Raw genomic sequence first — 17,647 nt, forward strand, 5'->3', positions numbered from 1 at the left:
TTCTTTTAGCTCCTGGTATTACTGCCTTCACATTGTTGGTATCTTAGTGTTGTTGTTGTTGCCGTCGAAAAAAACTCAAAGAGGAAAGAACAGACATGAAGATGTTCAGCTGTCACGATCCAAAAAGTTTGACGAAGGAGAAAATTCTTTGGGACAGAATAGCTTTTACACAACAAACAATGTTTGCAATCAGAATCAAGAAATGGCCTCCAGACATTCATCTTGAAAGCAACGATGTGGAAAATACTCTGACAGCTGTTTTTTGTATGTTAACAGAAACCAATCTTAGCACCTTTTCAAGGGGTTTGTGTTTATTTGAAAAGAGATTAATTTGGGGGAATTGGACAGTTATAAATAGGGAATCTCCTGTGTACCAGATTGGAAATGGAGTAAAGAGCCCCTCCCATGCCATGTCCCTATGGGCCACGCCTTATATAAAATATTTTCATTATTTCCATGGGCACTCAGGACCTCAGCATATGTCCACAGGATCACATGTGTGCCCTGTTGCTGAATGTATGTTGCGAATCCCAAGGCACTGAAGAGGTGGAAAAATAATTGTGTCAATCTGGGTGATTGAGAGAAATTAACTTTTCCAAATGAATGTCTTGCCTTAAACCCTCTATTTCCTAAAATATTGTTCCTAAATGGTATTTTCAAGTGTAATATTGTGAGGGCACTATTTCAGTATTTGATATTGTGTGCTATAAAGGAATTCTGGAGGAATTTGAAACAGGATATTTAAGATTGTGGATAGTTTAAAAATGCAATAAACATCTCAGTATTTGAAGGGTTTTTTAAAGTATCTCAGATGACTACAGTACATAGTGAAAGTGTAAACAGGAATGGATGCCAAATTATAGATAGCTGATTTTCCTGGAGAGGTTAATTACCTTGTGTCAGTCAGAGAGCCCTTCAAGGAAGAATTTCTTAAACATAAGTAAAGGTTGGCGATTTGATACTTTAAACTTATTTTCTTATAAAGAGAGCGAAAAAGATGACGACAAAGAAAGGAAGGAAGGAAGGCATGAATGAAGAGAGCACTGTGTGACCTGGGGCCAGAGCCAGTGGCAGCCGTCACAGGGCACAGGTGCACAGTGCAGGGACCAGGTGCTCAGCAGGAATGCTTTCCACCCTTATTTATCTGAGCTCTTTGTGATTATGTAAGACATAAAAGTTTAATAACTTTTTAATATGTTGGATGTTTAAATGAAATTTATCAAGCATAAATTATATGGAATTATAAAAGGATTATGAAAATAATAGTGGTAGATTGCTTGAAGGTTTTGAAAGAGAAATCACTGAGCAGGGTTACTGTCTAGCTAATCACTTTCTTATCCGTGACAGTTTAATTCAAATTTGAGTAAGTTTTAGGGAAATGAGAACTTAAAGTCATTGGGTTTGAACCACATTTTTAGAGAATATAAATTAGTTTCCAAGCTCTTCTCCCATTAAAATTCTGCTGTTAACTCTTGTTAATGAATTTTAGATTCTGTAAGTAGAAAAATGTGCTTTTGTCTTATGGACCATTTTTCATCATAATCTCGCCTTGTATTAGCAAGTATCTCCTTTAATCCCGCAGAGTCGTGTAATGGCTGCAATAGCCAAAAGCAGAAGTGTGGGGTGTGGGATGTGAGGCTAGCCTGGCCACAGGTCATAAATCACGGGCCGTGAGAGTGACGGACGGGCAGGGCCTTCTGGCTTCACCTTTGTTTGATCAGTCTTTTATGGAATTCATTTTTTTTGCCTTAAATTTTTTAATGAAATGCAAATTGTCTGTGGTGGGTCTCTTTTCTTAAAATTTTTGTCATTAATAAATTTGCAAATGAAGTTAAGGACAGAACAACTATCTGGCTTAAGCTATGTGATATTTCATTTCAAGATGAGAAAAGCACATGGACTTGGAACTTTTGAGATCTTCATCAGCAAAAATGTCAACGTATCTTTTTAGAACTTTGGAAATATCCTAGTCTTTGTTTATATGAAATGTTTTTTTCTGAAGGTAAATTTTTTCCACTTGATGGGTTAGTCTTGCCCTGTTCTCTCCCAGGAAAAGATAGAGAGCTAAATAAATTTTCTCTATTTTCTCCTATGTCGAAATTAGGCTAGTTCTGTAATGTGAGAGGATAGAAAAGAGTAATCATGGAAAGTATCAGGCCCCCAAAATGTCTCCTCAGTTTAATTAATGCTGCAGAGAATCTGATCACTATTAAGGAAAAGTAAACAAATTTAGAGTTTAAAAGACAAGCCTAGGCATGTCGTAAGGGAAAACAAGAAAGCTTAATAAAAACTTTCTTTTTGTTCGGCCTATCTAACCATTTACAAATAATCACCATTTATTTCTATTACCTGACTGTATTTTATTTCTCAGCCTGTAACTCTAAAATCACTGTTGTCTGTTTCTTGCTCAGTGAACATAATCATAGCACTACCATCCAGAAAGCAACATGATTGATGAATTCTCTGTTACTTTGAAGATAATACATTATATATACAGTTTGACTGATTTTCATCCCCCTGGATAACTTGTTTTTTGTATGAAGTGGTTTTTGGATAGCTTTTCTCTAATTTTGGAGAAATTATAATCACAAGTATGCAATCTAGAAGAAAAACTAAAGAAATAATTCTAATTTTCAGCTTGACTTTTCTCCTCAAGAAAAAACTTTTTGTGCTCTATAAAGTGAATATATCTACCTGGAGTGTTTAAGGATTAATACTAATACTTACAGTAGAAGAGTTGAAAAGTGGTTTATCTCTACTACTGGTAAGTGTAAGGGAGTGCTTCCTTCTTAATCAACAGAATAGGATTCAGTGCATATGTGTATTATTTCTCCACTCTCCAGTTGTCCTGAAACCACTCCAGAGATGATCAGTCAACATCATATTTATACTTTTGGTTAATTATTATACTACTCAGGGAAACAATGAACGAAAATAATTATTCTTCCCTCAACTTCATTTTCTTGAAACGGTAACAGTTTAATTTGATGTGTCTCAGCTGTCACCATTTCACAAGTGGCTTAGTCTCGGGTTTTAAAATAAGCATTTTTATTGGAACTCAGGATAACCAGGGAAATTTATTTAGCTTCTAAAATGTCTAGAATAATAGAGAAGGTTTATTTGGCTTCAAAAATGTCCTTCCACCATTTACGTGGCCACCATACTTTGGGGTAAAAAGTATTTTTGTTATTGATCCCTGCCATGTGTGACATGCGCATACAGAATTTCCAGATACCAGTTTTGAGAAAAACTTGCAGTGAAGAGAATGGTTCTAAAAAGTGACGTTAACTTAGGTGGGAGCACTCATTGTCCTGGGACGAGACCTGGGTCTTCATCTGGCTCAGTCATCAATGAGCTTATGTCCTCTAGAGGAAAGTTCCTTAAGAAGCCCAAAGGGTCGCTTCTGAACGTTTGTGCCCAGCTGTGTTTGTAATGAGTGGAAGCCTCAGCAAGATCCGTAAGAGTCACAGACAAGGGCGGGTTCACAACCGGGACTGTTGTCATGGCCATTTACTTTTATTACTTGAGCTCGAAGTCCTGACGTTTCAGAAGATGTTCATAGCAACAGAAGAAGGAAAACTTTTCAATCCATAAACCAGAAGGCGTGGCAGCACACCATTTCTACTGAAGATAGCCCCTAACATGAGTCTTTCCTAATGAAATTGTCTCTGCTGAAGAAAATATATTTTCCTTTTACCTTCTTTGCTTTTTCGGTTTCTGTTTGTACTATGTAAAACTGAAGAAGATATATGCTAAAAAATACTTTATGCAAATTACCAACTTCACTGGGCAGGGTTTACCACCATGTAAGTTCTCAAATATTATTTTATTCAAAGATATTTAAAGCATATTTAATTTAATTATACCTATTTTAAACTATAGAAAAAATTACTTAAAATTTTTGCCATTAAAATAATTACAAAATTTAGACTTTTATTCAAGGACTAGATTACTTAGGACAAAAATCTTTCCTATTTAAAATTCATACCTTGTAAATTTTAATTTGTATATTCATGAATAACTCTGGACATTTATACTTTTTTGTTTCCTCCTTATTATAAATCGTTCAGAATTACTAGGTATTGGTTTTAAGAGTTCTACATTGTAATTGAAAGAAAAAATTACTTGAGAGAATAATTGTTTCAGAATGGTGCCTGTTATTGCTGTGTCAGTGAAAGATTTGTCCAGAGTTTTAGATACAAACCAGTATTTTGTGGAGTTTTCTTCAGCCACTAATAGTCCATCCTGGCTGAAATTGAATATATCAGATTTAACATAGGTGCAGAATTCTGACTAACACTGTGAAATGTGATCTCCACTGCCCTGCAGGACTTTCTGAAACTGTTACACTGCCCAGTGTGCATTTAATGAACGGCTGATCGTTTCCATACTTATCTGAGATGCTGAAAGTTCTGCTTTCCACAGCTCTTCCTTGCAAAAGTGGGTTTGTATCAGTGCACCTGAGGGGAAAGATTTGCATTTAAAAAAAGAAATTCCACTCTGAAATTTGGATTTGAAAGATTGGAATGTAGAGAGGGTGTCTACAGTGTTTTTCTGCAGCACCAGGTAGTCAGATCTATTCATAGTAACTCTCATCGCAGAGTAAAATTTAAAATGAAATTTTCCACGTTGGTATTTTGTAGGAATGCTCTTATAATCCAGGACTAAGCTGCTTTTTGAGGCTCTTGTTGTACAGAGGATGTAGCCAATTACATTTTAATTGGTGGGCTGTTTAATAATGTTTTTATATGTTTTAAAATATTTATTTTAATAAGTTTTTAACATTATGCAAACCCCTGTAAAGAACTGACAAGCTCTATAGGTCATTGATCTGAAACGGAGTCTAAAGACACATTTTTATGCTGACTAATTTGTTTTGCCTTTAAAACTGCTTATAACTACAGTCATGCGCCACATAACGACGTTTCATCAAGGGCAGACCACATGTACGACCGTGGTTCCATAAGATTAGTGCCATACAGCCTAGGTGTGTAGGAGGCTATACCTAGGTTTGTGTAAGTACACTCGATGGTGTTCCACAATGACAAAATCGCCTAATAATGTACCTCTTGGAATGTATCTCCATCGTTAAGCAACTGTTTGCTGTTTCTTCTAGTGTACATTTTATAAAGCAAAAAAACAAAACAAACCCCCAAGACTATATGTTCTATAAATAATAGGATAAAGATCCACGTAAACCAGTCTAAAGCTTTCTCAGTGATGCATAGCCGTCTGTCCAGTCATGTTTTTATCAAATTTTGCTACTATAAAAAGAAATGGAAATAGAATGAAAAACCCAAAGTTACAGAGCAACATCAGTAGAATGACTGACTAACCGTTTTCTTAATAACGTGTTTGAAATGGAAAAAGTGACCAACTGCCTTTTACTGGAGTCGTGAATGGCTGTATCCTGCCCAGTCTCTATTTTGGGAAAACTTCTTTGAGAAATTGGTTTGTTAATGTTCCTTTTAATCCTTTCCTGCTAAAGGACAAACACGTGTAAAGAGTTTGACAGACTTTTAAAATATGCCTCTTTCCCAATTTTAAGTGTTTTTGGTTCTGTGTATATGAATTCGTCAGTGAAGTTCATTTGCTCCTGAGTTTCTATCACAAGGAGAGAAGAAACAAACATCCAACACAAATGTGTTCCAAACAGTCGTCTCCATCTTCCGGCACCCGTATGCGACTGCCTCGCCAAACAAGAAGATGCACTACATAGAGCAATAAGAGTGAAAGTAAGACTAATTCAGATGAAGCAAGAAAAACCCTTCTGCATACAGAGTGGAAGTGTGTGATTTCATTCCTGCCTTCCTTTCAAAGTTCTCTCTCGATCTCTGCCTAGGAGTGGTTGAGCATCGTTACCCAAATGTGAGGAGGGTCCCTCATTTGCCTTCCCTGGGTGAGAATAGAATGTGGTGTTCTGTGCTTTTTGTTTTTATTATTCCAAAATATTTTTTTAAAGAAGTGTTATTTTTCAACAGATCCATAAATTAGTTCTTGTTGTATGGTGAATTTAAACTACCACTGTGTCAGTTACACTGTGATGTGATAATTTCATAACCACTCATTTCTAGTGTCTGTCCTCAGAGCTGCACTAGTGGCTTATTGCTGGGTTTTAAAGATGTTTTTAACTTACATATAAATGTTTTTTTTTCTAATTTGTGTGTCTTTAAGACTGATTAAACAGTAGTTTAAAAATACACGTGTGTGTGTGTTTGCTAATTTCAGAGGCTTTAAATTCCATCCATAGAACTGAATACCAGGCCTATCATGAGAAATAATGGTCTTTTTTATTGAAAGGTTCTTCAATATGATGATGTTCTAAGGAGTCTTGACTCTACTTTTAAGGTGTTTAAAAGAAACTCTTGTCAGATTATGAACACTTTGGAAGGCAATTAAAACAACTTTAGTATATAGTATCTTTTTTTCTCTCCTAAAATAGACATAAAGTGAAGAAGGTGCTGACTTTCCTCAATTAAAAAGAGAAGGAGTTGGCTTTCCCAGTCCTGGTGTTGCGCTTTCACTGTACTTATGTCTGTATCTGGTTTTTGCTTTTGAGGAGCCGAGCACTGGGACTTCCACCAGCTTTCTGTACCATGATTACAAACTCAAGGGGACTTTGGAGGGTGCTTCCGGGCTCTTCTAGACGCTGTCACGAGCAGCTGTGAAGCACACATCTTCCATTAACTTGTACTGTTGTACAGAGATGCTAGGCTGAACACGTGCAAGGAAGTCCAGTTTGGGTGCTTTCTCCCTGGAAGGCCTTAGACTATATTGGCAGATTTAAATGACCCCATTTTGAGATTCAGGACTGTGCTGAAATTGGACCATGACCAAGAACAATATGGACACAGTACCCACAGCTGCCTGCAGCACAGCCCTTCATGTGTCTATGCTGACAAGCAGGTCAGTGAAGGTAACTTCATTTGCTTCACAGTAAGGAAGGCCCTGGAAGGCCAGATGGTAACAGGCCTCCTGTTTTACATAGGTGAACATTATAATGTATTTTCTATTTTTCCTTCAGTTATCCTACAGTCATTTAATGAGTTCCTCCCAAGTGCTGGGTAACTAATGAGTAAATCACTGCCCTTGCCTTCAAGGAGCTGAAACCCACTCGAATCTAAAAAAACAGAAAATTGTCAAGTTACATTTATAAGTGTGTTTGAAGCAGTGAGAGAGTAAGTCACACGTACACTTCTCTTTCTTTATACTGGTGCACACAATTTTCCTGAAAGTAATTTTCTTTCAGGGGCACAGTTAAGCCATAAACAGATACAATTAATTAAAACTTTTATTAACTTTCACCAAGAGTAACAGAAAAGTAGACAATGGAATGATTCAAGATACATCCAATATAAGGAAGCAGCCCAGATGACTATCATCTGACTTTCTGAATCAGTTTGCTCAGGGAGAAACTGACTAAAAATGAAGGACTCAGGAATTTCATACCAATAATCATGTGCTCCTGACCTTTTGTTCCATTAGGAATTTGGCCCCATAAACCAGGGTGAGTAGGTATTTTTAGTGTATGATGGTGGTGCTCTTAGGAAGATGCTGTGTGAATGGGTAACAGCCCGAACTTCATGCTGCTGCAGCAATTGCATGGAAGCGGTTTTTATGTCTACAGTTAGAGCATTTCAATATATTTATGTTTGCCAGATCATCTCTGTTTTCATCAGTATTGAAATGGAAAACTTGCTGTCCCCATGCAGCTCTGTACAGCGTATCTTCTATCCTCTCCCAACCCCTAGTTGTTAGTAAGCTACCCCCTGTCTGCTCACTCTTCCCTTCACCTTTTGCTCTAAGGAAAACTCGGGTCTTTCCTGAGGACATAGCTTCCCTTGCAGACCTGTTAAACGGTAGCTGGTTTCCTGCTCTCCTCACTGGGCATAGAGCTGAGGTAGGCGCCCTGCTTCCTCCTCGTTGTCACGTGCAGATAATTGTTCCTGCTTCCTCCTAAAATATCAGAGTTTAGAAGCTCATGCCATCCCTCCTTGCTGCTACCGTCTACAGACTTCCCTAGGTCACTCCCTACTAGAAAATATTGGAACCTGGTTATTGTTACTTTCTCCAACACATGATCTTTGATAATTTAAATATCCTTGTAGAAGAACCTGCCAACACTCTGGGCTCCCAGTTCCCTAACCTGCCCTCCTCCATGGTCTCGTTCCCTGTTCTACTCAGGCCACCACAAGACCTGCTTTAGACCTTGTTATCACCAAGAGTCTCCATTTCAAGCACTCCGCTCTCAACCACTTCCCAGCTTTCCAACTCACTCCCTGTAGCAAACAGACTCCGTGTCCTTCCTTCTCCCTTACCTGTGTAGACTCTGGTCGGCAATCAGTAATGATGCTACAGCTATAGCACTGTAGTACTGCTACAGGTTTCTGTCCTGAAAGCCCAGGGCTTCTGATTAATTCAGTATTGTATGACCCAGCAAAAAAGAGAAATGAGGTATGGTGCATTGGTAATTGTATGTGCTGTATCATTGAAAAAATATATATAAAATAAACTTTTTGTTTTAGAACAGTTTTAAAGTTACAGAAAATATGGTGAAGATAGTGCACAGTTCCCATATACTCCACACAATGTTTTCCCAATTGTTAACATGTTAGTATGGTACATTTGTCACAACTAATAAACCAATGCTGATACATTATCATTAACTAAAGTCCATTCTTTATGCAGATTTCCGAAGTTTTTTCCTCATGCCCTTTTCTGTCCCAGGATCCCATGCAGGACACACTACACATAGTCATTACGTCTCCTTAGGCTCCTCTTGACTGTGACAATCTCTCAGACTTGCCTTGTTTTTGATGACCTTGACAGCTTTGAGGAGTATTGGGCAGGGGTTTCGTAGAATGTCTCTCCCATTGGGATTTGCCTGACCTCTTTTTCTTGAATGTATTTTGACAGAAGAGAACTTCCTTTTTGATTAGGTGTAGATCTTCTCACAGTTTTACATGTCTAATGATTGAAGAAACATTTCATCGACTAGATTCTGGCTCCATCTGTTGCAGACCTTGTTTACCTTCCATCTCCCAGATGCTTCAGAACTGGGGCCTCCAGGTCATCTACTTCCAAATACACCCAGAACCTGACTTGCTTTCCATCCACTGCCGTTACCCCTGTCCAAGCCACAGTCGTCTCTTACTTGTATTATTACAAAAGCATCCTAAATAGTTTCTTGCTTCCACCCTTGTCACTCCTGACAATCTGGTTTTCACACAGTAGGCAGAATGAGTTTTCTAAAAGGTCAGTTGTGTGCCTTATGTGATTTCCCATCTCACCTGCAGTAAAATTCAGTGTCTTCATCGCGGCTGACAAGGCCTTGCCCAATCCGTCCTCTCTGGCCTCTTCTCCTCCTGTTCTTGCCCTTGCTCATTGTGCTCTAGCCCCCTCTGACCTTACTGTTATTTGAACATGCCAAGCACGTCCCCACCTCTGGGACTTTGTACCTACTGTTCCGTCTGCCTGGACTTCTCTTCCTCCTACCAGTGCGTGGCCTCTTCCCTAACCTCCTCTGGCCTCCTGCACTCCTCACTCGTCTGACTCCAAGTTCTCTTTCTCCATGGCGCTGGTCACTATCTGCAGACTCCTTATTACTTGCTGGTTGGCTGTCTGTCTCCCCCATTGGAATATAAGCTCCATGAGGGAAGATGGCAGGGATTTGTCCTAACTGCTGTATCACCAGTGCCTCGAAGAGTGCTGAACACATAGTACGCATTCAATGAATACGTGTGGAATGAGGGAGTCTGATAGTGACTCATTCACATATTCAAAGATATTTGGTACGTGACAGGAGCTCATTAATTTGGATGAGTAAAATGAAGGACTGGTGAATGGAGGCTGATCCCTCTACTGATACCCCTGCTATATCCCTAAATAGATATCCTATAGCTCTCCCATGATTTTCTTGTGAGCAATCTCCTGGTAAGTCTCCAGGGGGTTCTGTTAGCTGGGGTTACCAAAGTTTTATACTAACTGCACATTGCTTCAGGCTTGGTTTTCAGATATCTTGATATACAGGTATTTGACTGGTATTATCTCCTTTTCTGTAACACTCCTCTCCCTTCCCGCACTCTGGTTGTACAACTGTGTTCGTCATTTTTTACTATAGCTCACTCACATTCCTCCTTAAGTAAAATGCTGCTGCCGGCTCGAAGTTCTGGCCAGTCCTGTAAGGAAGAACCAGCTCACAGCTCATCTTGACTACGTAGTCTTTCCAGCTTCCTCCAAGTGTAATTAATCTCTTCCTCTTCAAAGATATATATCGAAATATCCAGAGCAAAGCATGAAGAGAAAAAAAAGGATAGGAAATACAAAGAAGAGAGTAAGAGACATAGGGAATATGGTGATAAGGTCTGGCACATGAGTGATTAGAGTCCCAGTGGGGAGAAGAGAGAATGTCAGACATTTTTGATGCTGCTGAAAGGCATCAATTACTATAAGCTCCAAGAAGGATAAACAGTGGAAATTCAAAGGACCAAGAAGGATAATCTCAGAGAACTCATTCTAAAAAATATTGCAACTAATTATAAAGTGATAGTTAAATGGTGTTGTGTTGGCTCAAGGATAGCCAAATGCATAAATAAGTCAAGTTGAAGTCAATTTAATTCAATAAAGAACCACTTGGTAGGCAATTTGGAAGTGGAGGAGAAATGGCTTAATATTTCACAAGAAACAAATGGAGAGGCTGGCCCCATGGCTGAGCAGTTAAGTTGGCACGTTCTGCTTTGGTGGCCCTGGGTTTCACTGGTTTGGATCCTGGGTGCAAACCTAGCACTGCTCAGCAAGCCATGCTGAGGCAGCGTCCCACATAGCAGAGCCCAAAGGACCTACAACCAGAATATACAACAATTCCTGGGGTGCCTTGGGGAGGAGAAGGAAAAAAGAGATGTTAGCTCAGGTGCCAATCTTTAAAAAAAAAAAAAGAAACAAATGGAAAAGCAGCTATCTTTAGGTTCAACATTGGTTTTACAGAAAGATATGGGAAAAAATTACAGAGATAAGGTAGAATCATTAATAAAATTAATTGAATCTAATGCTATGTTAAATGGTGTGCTAACCTAAACTTTTAATGCATCTTTAGTGAGCAAAAACTGCTTGATAATTTAAAAGATGATAAAATGAAATTAAATTTCATACTTAAGATAGGAGACAGGTACAACATCAAAAGGTATACCAACTAGCAGATCTAAATCACATAGTTTTTATGGCACAATAAAATTAAACATTAATTCATAGTCACATAGAATTGAAAGGGTTAAAAAAATCTGCCAGTGGCCCTAATGCCATATTAATTCTCTCTTTCTGTTCCAGCTCTGGTTCCGCTTTATGGGAACCTACGCTGATGAGTGAACCTTGGCTTTGGAGACTAATGGGGATTCAAGGTGCTAACTTAGAGCAAGACGCCAAGCCCCTGCAAGTGTAAAGAGTTCCAAATTTTCAAGAAGGGGAAGAAAGAATTGAACCTCATTAACTTAATTTTGCCCTAAAACAATACTTTTGATGTAAAGCTCTAAATGAGTGTGGTTGGATGTTGATCTTGAGTAGAATTTCCTGACAATTCAATGCCTGTTCCCAACTCCTGGGTGATGTCATTGCCCTTATCTTGCTTATCCTCCTCCTTTCTTTGAGGCTGTTTTTCAACTCCCAACAATCCCGAGAGACCATCACTCTTGTGAGCTCCCACATCCTTGGGTCTTAGCCTATGCTATCTTGAGCTAATAATATTTTCTTTTAGTATATAACCCATCTCCCTAATTAGATTGTCCTTGCATGAAGAGGGGCTCCGAAGAATTTGATGATGAAAAAATCTTTAGAGAGTCTAAAAGCTGTGGCAAGGCAGTTGGGTTGGCATGAAAATGTGTCTGCCCTGCTGGCAGCCATATTGGACTCATGTTGAGCTTGCAATCAACTAAAACCCAAAGTCTTTTAAAATGAACTGGTATTAACCCAGTTACAAGTTTCTCTTTCCTCCAACTTTCTCTCTGTCTGTCCTCCTCGTCCCCCGACTTGAACACAGAGTTTTATATTTGCCCCTCTCCTATGTGTTCTTAACTCTGTCCTCTAGTGCATTCCTTTTCTTTCTGGTACCATCCCAGAGTTGAGGAAACGTCCTTCTACATGTTTTTTGTGTAGAAGGAACATGCTGATTAAACGGGTGAGGGAGGAGACTGGCAAAGATATCAAGAGAAGTGAAGGCAGCAACAATCACGAATCAAGGCAAAAATGACATCTCAGGAGCATCCCTGATGCCCCTCCCCTTTTCAATAATGGGTGTTTAAAATGAGGACTTCGGTCAATAAAGTTTTTGTTTCAAATCTCTGTTTAAGAAGTCAGGAACTCCGCGTGGCGAGATTAGGGGGGTGTCTCTTCTTCACGTGTTTCTGTATTTTCCACATTCTTTATAATGAACACATATTCCTTTCACAATCAGAGAAAAACAATTTTTACAGCAAGCTGGTATGTAAAACATGTTAAGATTTCTATGGAAAATTGGACATTCGATGAAATTGAAACCATGTAAAAAGATTGAACTGCTAAAATCACCCTCCCAACGTGCTGACGCTGCTGAAACAGATGAGCGGGTGATGAAAATTACAGCTCTGATGGGGAGAGCAGAGAGGACTGCAAAGACAGCTCATATTTTTCCTTCTGCGTAATACCATGTGACAGGGAGAAAAGTCAGACTCTTGAAGTGATTTGAGTGATTCTGCTGAAACGAGAAACCTTAGGATGCGTTTGCCAGAAAGATTTTGGCAAACTGCATAAACCACAAAGAGACCCATGAAAGTGGAGAGAGTGATGTATTTGAAACCAAACTGAGGAGAGAGCGTTTCAGTTCTATTTCACAATAGTTATATCGTTACGGGCATGAGTGCTAAGAGTCCAGAAGCATGAAATGAATAAACAGCTTTTGCATGAGTTAGGAAATATTTCTTATCAAAATAGATATAATTTACTAATAATTGCGAGAGGAGGATGTGATACAGCGGGATTATAAAGCCATTATATTTTTCCTCGGGACAGCTCCCGAAAATGCTCTATATCTGCTTCTTGCTTCCCATCCCCAGATGAAATTTTGAGTAGGTCGCATAACTTTCATAATTTTTCTTGTCACTCTTAGATCATAAAATATTACCTAGTTTAGTCACCTTTGGTGATTAAAAATGCTCGTTTCAGTAATCAATGCCTGGCCTGGTATAACAATAAAAGCCCTACACTGAAGCTTTCTCCCTTCCCCAGTTCAGACGTGCATTGGAGGGGACCCTACCTGATAAATCTCTTCTCCGAGTCAGTGCTTCCTCTTTCCTCCCACCCTGCCATCCTGGACCTGACCCTTCCCTCTCCTCCATTAAAATGTGGGCTAAAATAAAGCCTGTTTCTAGTAGCTTCTCCTCAGGCTGTTTATCTGGACTGCTTTAAAAATATTTAGAAAAGAACGACTTGTACACTGAGTATCTTCAGGATTTTTATTTAGTGGGGAAAGGTGGGGAGGAGATTCAGGTGGTTTAGGTGATTGTCTCTTCGGTGTCTGGGACTGACTGTCCTGCTTCTAGACCAGGATTTGCAAGGCTCTTGACTGAGAACCCCCCATTGCAGTGCAATGCAGTGGTGCTTGGGACCACCTAAGCTGCAGACCCACTGCTTCCCGACCCCTGCCCCTTGCTTGCTGTTGTGTGCCAGTTTCCCCCAAGAGAGATGTTCTATTCATGCTGGTTCGCTGCCACTCAGTGTGGCTCACACCAGGTAGGCAGAGCTCAGCCTACATGAGCCTGGGCCTGTCTCACTCCTGGGCTTGTTGCGGAGGGGCGGTTTCCCTAACCAGGCAATGCTGCTGGAGACACAGAAATTACTGGTGAAGGAGCTGATGGGGATGAGGCAGTGGTGGTGAGCTGGGTTGGAAAGGCGAGGATTATCATGGGGGCAACTCTTCTCAAAATGGTGTTCCATACAGGAAGGCACTTAAAGATTCAAGAATCCTGTCATCCTGAGTCATCATTTCACTAACCAACACTCTTCAATGAGATCTTTCTGTGCCTTTGACCCAACCTCAGATATATAATTCACATTTTCTCTTTGTGTCCACAAACTCAAGAAAACCTGTCAACTGCCTTGCTGGCTATCCAGACAGTTCATTATGTTTTGAACACAGGTTTCCATTCTGGGGCTACAGATCCCTATGAAACCACAAATTCCAATTACCATGTTGCTTTCACAACTGTGGTTACTAAAAGGCCACCAACTATCCTGGGTAGGTCTCCAAAAAATTATTTGGCATTAAAAAGGGAGGTTCATATTTGAAATCACTGATTTGGACCCAAAGGGACCAAAACCCAAGTCTGAGAACGGTGTTTCATTGGAATCAGTGAGGGAGACATTTTAAAATCTCCAAGTGGCAAGTCTTGATTTTCAAAAAGTTCCACAGATGGTTCTGATGTGTCAAGGTTAAGAACCACTGAAGAGCTTCTCCCAATGGATCAATCTGACAACACATGGAAAAAGCCAGGGAGTATGGCTCCATCAGATGTGGGTGTGACACACATGATACAATGAGAGAGTGCCCCAAAGCATATGATGGGGTCATAAACTACGTGGTTTCTTAAAAGCTCACCAAGGCCAGACACTGTTCCAAACAGGGTGAGGGGAGTTGTTGTGGAATAAAGATGGAATGAACCTTATAGCAGAGGAAAGATAAATCAACAGGTTAAGTACGCTTTAATATATACTTTTGAGTACTGACTGTGTCCTAGGTGCTGTGGAGTAAGAAAGTGAATACAGAAGATGGAATGACGAACTCTGAGGTCATCCAGGAAGCCACACAAAAGAGGGGACTGCTTAAGCTGTATCTTACAAGACAAATAGAATTCATCTGTTGGAATCAGTTGGACAAAAGGCAGGGAAGAATGTCCAGGCGAGGGAACAACACTTTGGAAAAGAATGAAGATGAGAAACAGCATGGCCCAATGTTCCAGGAACTGTAAATACTTGCCAGCCTGGGGGTGGGAGCAGGATGGGAAGAGTAGTGGACAGAGCAATGATGAGAACTCTGGCAGGGGCCAGCTTCTGAGGAGCCTCCTAAGTCCTATTCAGCAATTTGTTCTATGGAAATGGAAGGCTACTGAGCAGTTTAATCAAAGAAGTAACACACTCTCCAATCTCCTGGAGAAACAGTAGGGCACCAGCAGAGGAAGGGAGAGTAGTTGGGGCCTTCGGTATATTCCTGGTGAAGAGCTTCTGAAGCCTTGAAACATCAGGAGTGATGACAGTGGCCACAGTCAGGCGACTGATTGGATGACCTTGGGGAGGGGAGGAGGAGTTGTATGACTTCCCAATTCCTGTCTCCCTGGTTGGGGGCAGGAGCCAGGTCCCCAGACAGTAGCAAAACAGGAGGAGGATCACATTGGTTAGGGGAGGGTGATGAGTCCAGCTTTGGGCAGAACTCTGGAAACATCAACCAATTTAAGGGAGGTAGAATCTGAGAGAAGCAGCCAGAGAAATGGTAGGAAAACTAGGAGAATTAGAGTCACAGAAGCCCAGGGAGGGGCACATTTCCAGGAAGGCGTTGTGCACGAAATGGGTGAGAAGGGAAAGCTGTCAATCGCATTTGGCTACGGGCAAGACAGAGGTCCCTTTTGCAGAGATAGAGGTGGAGGCCAGACTGCCAGGGCTGCAGAGAGGGGAGTGAGGAAGCCAGGGGTCGGGCTCTCTGCACCAGGAATATAGATGCCACAGACGTTCAGAAAAGGCAGAGGCCTCGCTTCTGGGTTCGGGAGGAAGGAGATTCAGCTGGCCTTTGCGATGTATTTGTAATGTCTTCTGAGGTTATAATTGTGGTTTATTTCTCTGCATAAGCTTTGATACAATGGCGAATAGGGTTTACAAACTAACCGTAATAAGAAGAGTGACACTGACAATGAAGAAAACATCGCCTGGGGCGCTTGTCAAAAATACACCTACTTAGAGGCCAGAGGGAACGCGCGGAGGGCAGCAGGGCCGGTCAACTTGCTTCCCAGGCACCTGCCTCTGCCAGCCCGCAGATCCCTCCAGCCCCGCCTCCCTCGGGCTCCCCGCGCCCGCCAGTGGGCGTGGCCACAGGACGCCCCGCCCCTCCGCAGGGGTCACATGACCTGTCAGTTCTGGGAGACGGAGGAAAATGGCCGCCGGGCGTGGTGCGGGCGAGTCGCAGAACGCCGGCGTCTCTGCCCTGCCCGTCCTCTGACAGCGCCTGCGGCAGAGCGGGCCCTTTGCGCCCGGGCGGTGGACGCCGTCCTCGGGCAGTCTGTGAGACGGTCAGTGTGGGGGTCGGCTTTGCGGGGTCGCGGGGCGGAGGCAGGGCGAGGCCCGGCGGGGAGGGGGCGAGGCCGGGGCTGCGGCACCGGCTTTCCGGGGCCTCTGCGCTTGCTGGACCGCAGGATAGGCCTCGGCCGTGCTGCCCCGGGGGTCCGGCTCCCCGGGGCCGAGAGGCGCCTCGGGGCTGGCGGGGCCTGTTAGGCAAACAGTCGTTGTCCTTTCGCGAGCGGCCGCCGGCCCCCGCACCGCCTCGAGGGCCCCGTGGGCCGGTGCCGCGAAGGCCGGCGTTCGAGCGTTCTTCCCCGGGGCGTCCGGGGGCGAGGTGCGTGGCTTTCTCCCTTTGCTTTCCTGGTGGGCTCCATCGCTCCATTGTCCTGTGCGGGCCTTTAAATGCTGGCGGATATCAGCAAGCCATTGGTTACGACGCTTCCATGATGTTTTTATAGGGGAACAATTTCTTTGTCAGCCAGCAAGGTGGGATTAATTTTCTTTCGAGTTGTTTTGACATATGGAAAGGTTTAAACCAATGAGAATTATTTTGTTGTTAGTAACTGTTTATGGAGCCATCTCTGCCAGCCGCTGGGGGCGCTGGTTAAAAATGTAGCTTTCTTAGCCTTTCCCTCAGATGCCCATTCAGCTGGCCTGGGGTGTGGCTCAGGAATCACCCCTTCGGGTGATTCTGATAGGTTTTGTCACTGCCTGCACTTTGACAACCTGAGGATGAGACCTCGAACATTTTTTAAAGCGCTGTAGGGCATCTGATGCAGAGCCAAGGTTGAGAAATGCTGCAGCGAGCTGTGTTCTTTGTTCTCCAGCTTTACCAGCATGGACGCTTCCATCGGAATCAGTTTGGGGTGCTTGTTTGTATGTCAGTTACTGGGCCCACCCCAGACCTACTGAATAGGATTCTCTAGGGGAGAAGCCAAGGGATACGTGTATTGACAAGCCTCCCAAGTAACTCTGATGTACACACGTTTGAGAATCTTTGTTCTACACTCTGTGTGAATGATTTCCACATCTGTTTTTCCAAATATTGGGTGGATTCTCCAACTTGGTTTTTTTGCAGCACCTCAAATTCAGCCGGCCGCAGCAGCCAGGGCCTCATTCACCCAGCAGGGGTGTTGAGGAGGGAGGGGGCGATAACCATGCAGAGAAAAGTCCTGACTTCCCTTTTTTTGTCGATGGCAGCACCATCCTCCTGTCACCTTGCTTGGCCTCTAGTCACGTTTGACCTGTTCTTTTCATCTCCAGTCAGTCACATAGTTTCTTTTATTTCTACATCCAGAATTTCTCTTCTGGATATTTTGGTAGATCAAAGGGTCAAATATGGGAGATTTTATATAGTTCA

The 17,647-nt window shown here is 42.0% G+C and overlaps 2 protein-coding genes across 26 annotated transcripts in view; both read left to right on the plus strand.

Moving 5' to 3' along the window:
• Positions 1-6,200, plus strand: part of MBOAT2 (membrane bound O-acyltransferase domain containing 2) — a 127,043-nt gene extending 120,843 nt beyond the window's left edge. For all 3 annotated transcript variants that reach the window (XM_044771914.2, XM_044771913.2, XM_070512638.1), the window contains one exon: positions 10-6,200. In XM_044771914.2, coding sequence (XP_044627849.2) covers positions 10-226 — 217 coding nt within the window. In that variant the 3' untranslated portion in view covers positions 227-6,200. The remainder of the gene's footprint in view (positions 1-9) is intronic.
• Positions 6,201-16,122: 9,922 nt separating this feature from the next.
• Positions 16,123-17,647, plus strand: part of KIDINS220 (kinase D interacting substrate 220) — a 114,055-nt gene continuing 112,530 nt past the window's right edge. For 22 of the 23 annotated variants that reach the window (XM_070512645.1, XM_044771907.2, XM_070512648.1 and 19 more), the window contains exon 1: positions 16,126-16,298. The gene's annotated coding sequence lies outside the window, so the exon portion shown is untranslated. Of the gene's footprint in view, positions 16,299-17,647 lie in introns of all 23 variants that reach the window. The other variant, XM_044771905.2, reaches the window with a different exon arrangement.

This window comes from Equus asinus, chromosome 6 (genome assembly GCF_041296235.1).
Source record: "Equus asinus isolate D_3611 breed Donkey chromosome 6, EquAss-T2T_v2, whole genome shotgun sequence".
NCBI classification, from domain to species: Eukaryota; Metazoa; Chordata; class Mammalia; order Perissodactyla; family Equidae; genus Equus; species Equus asinus.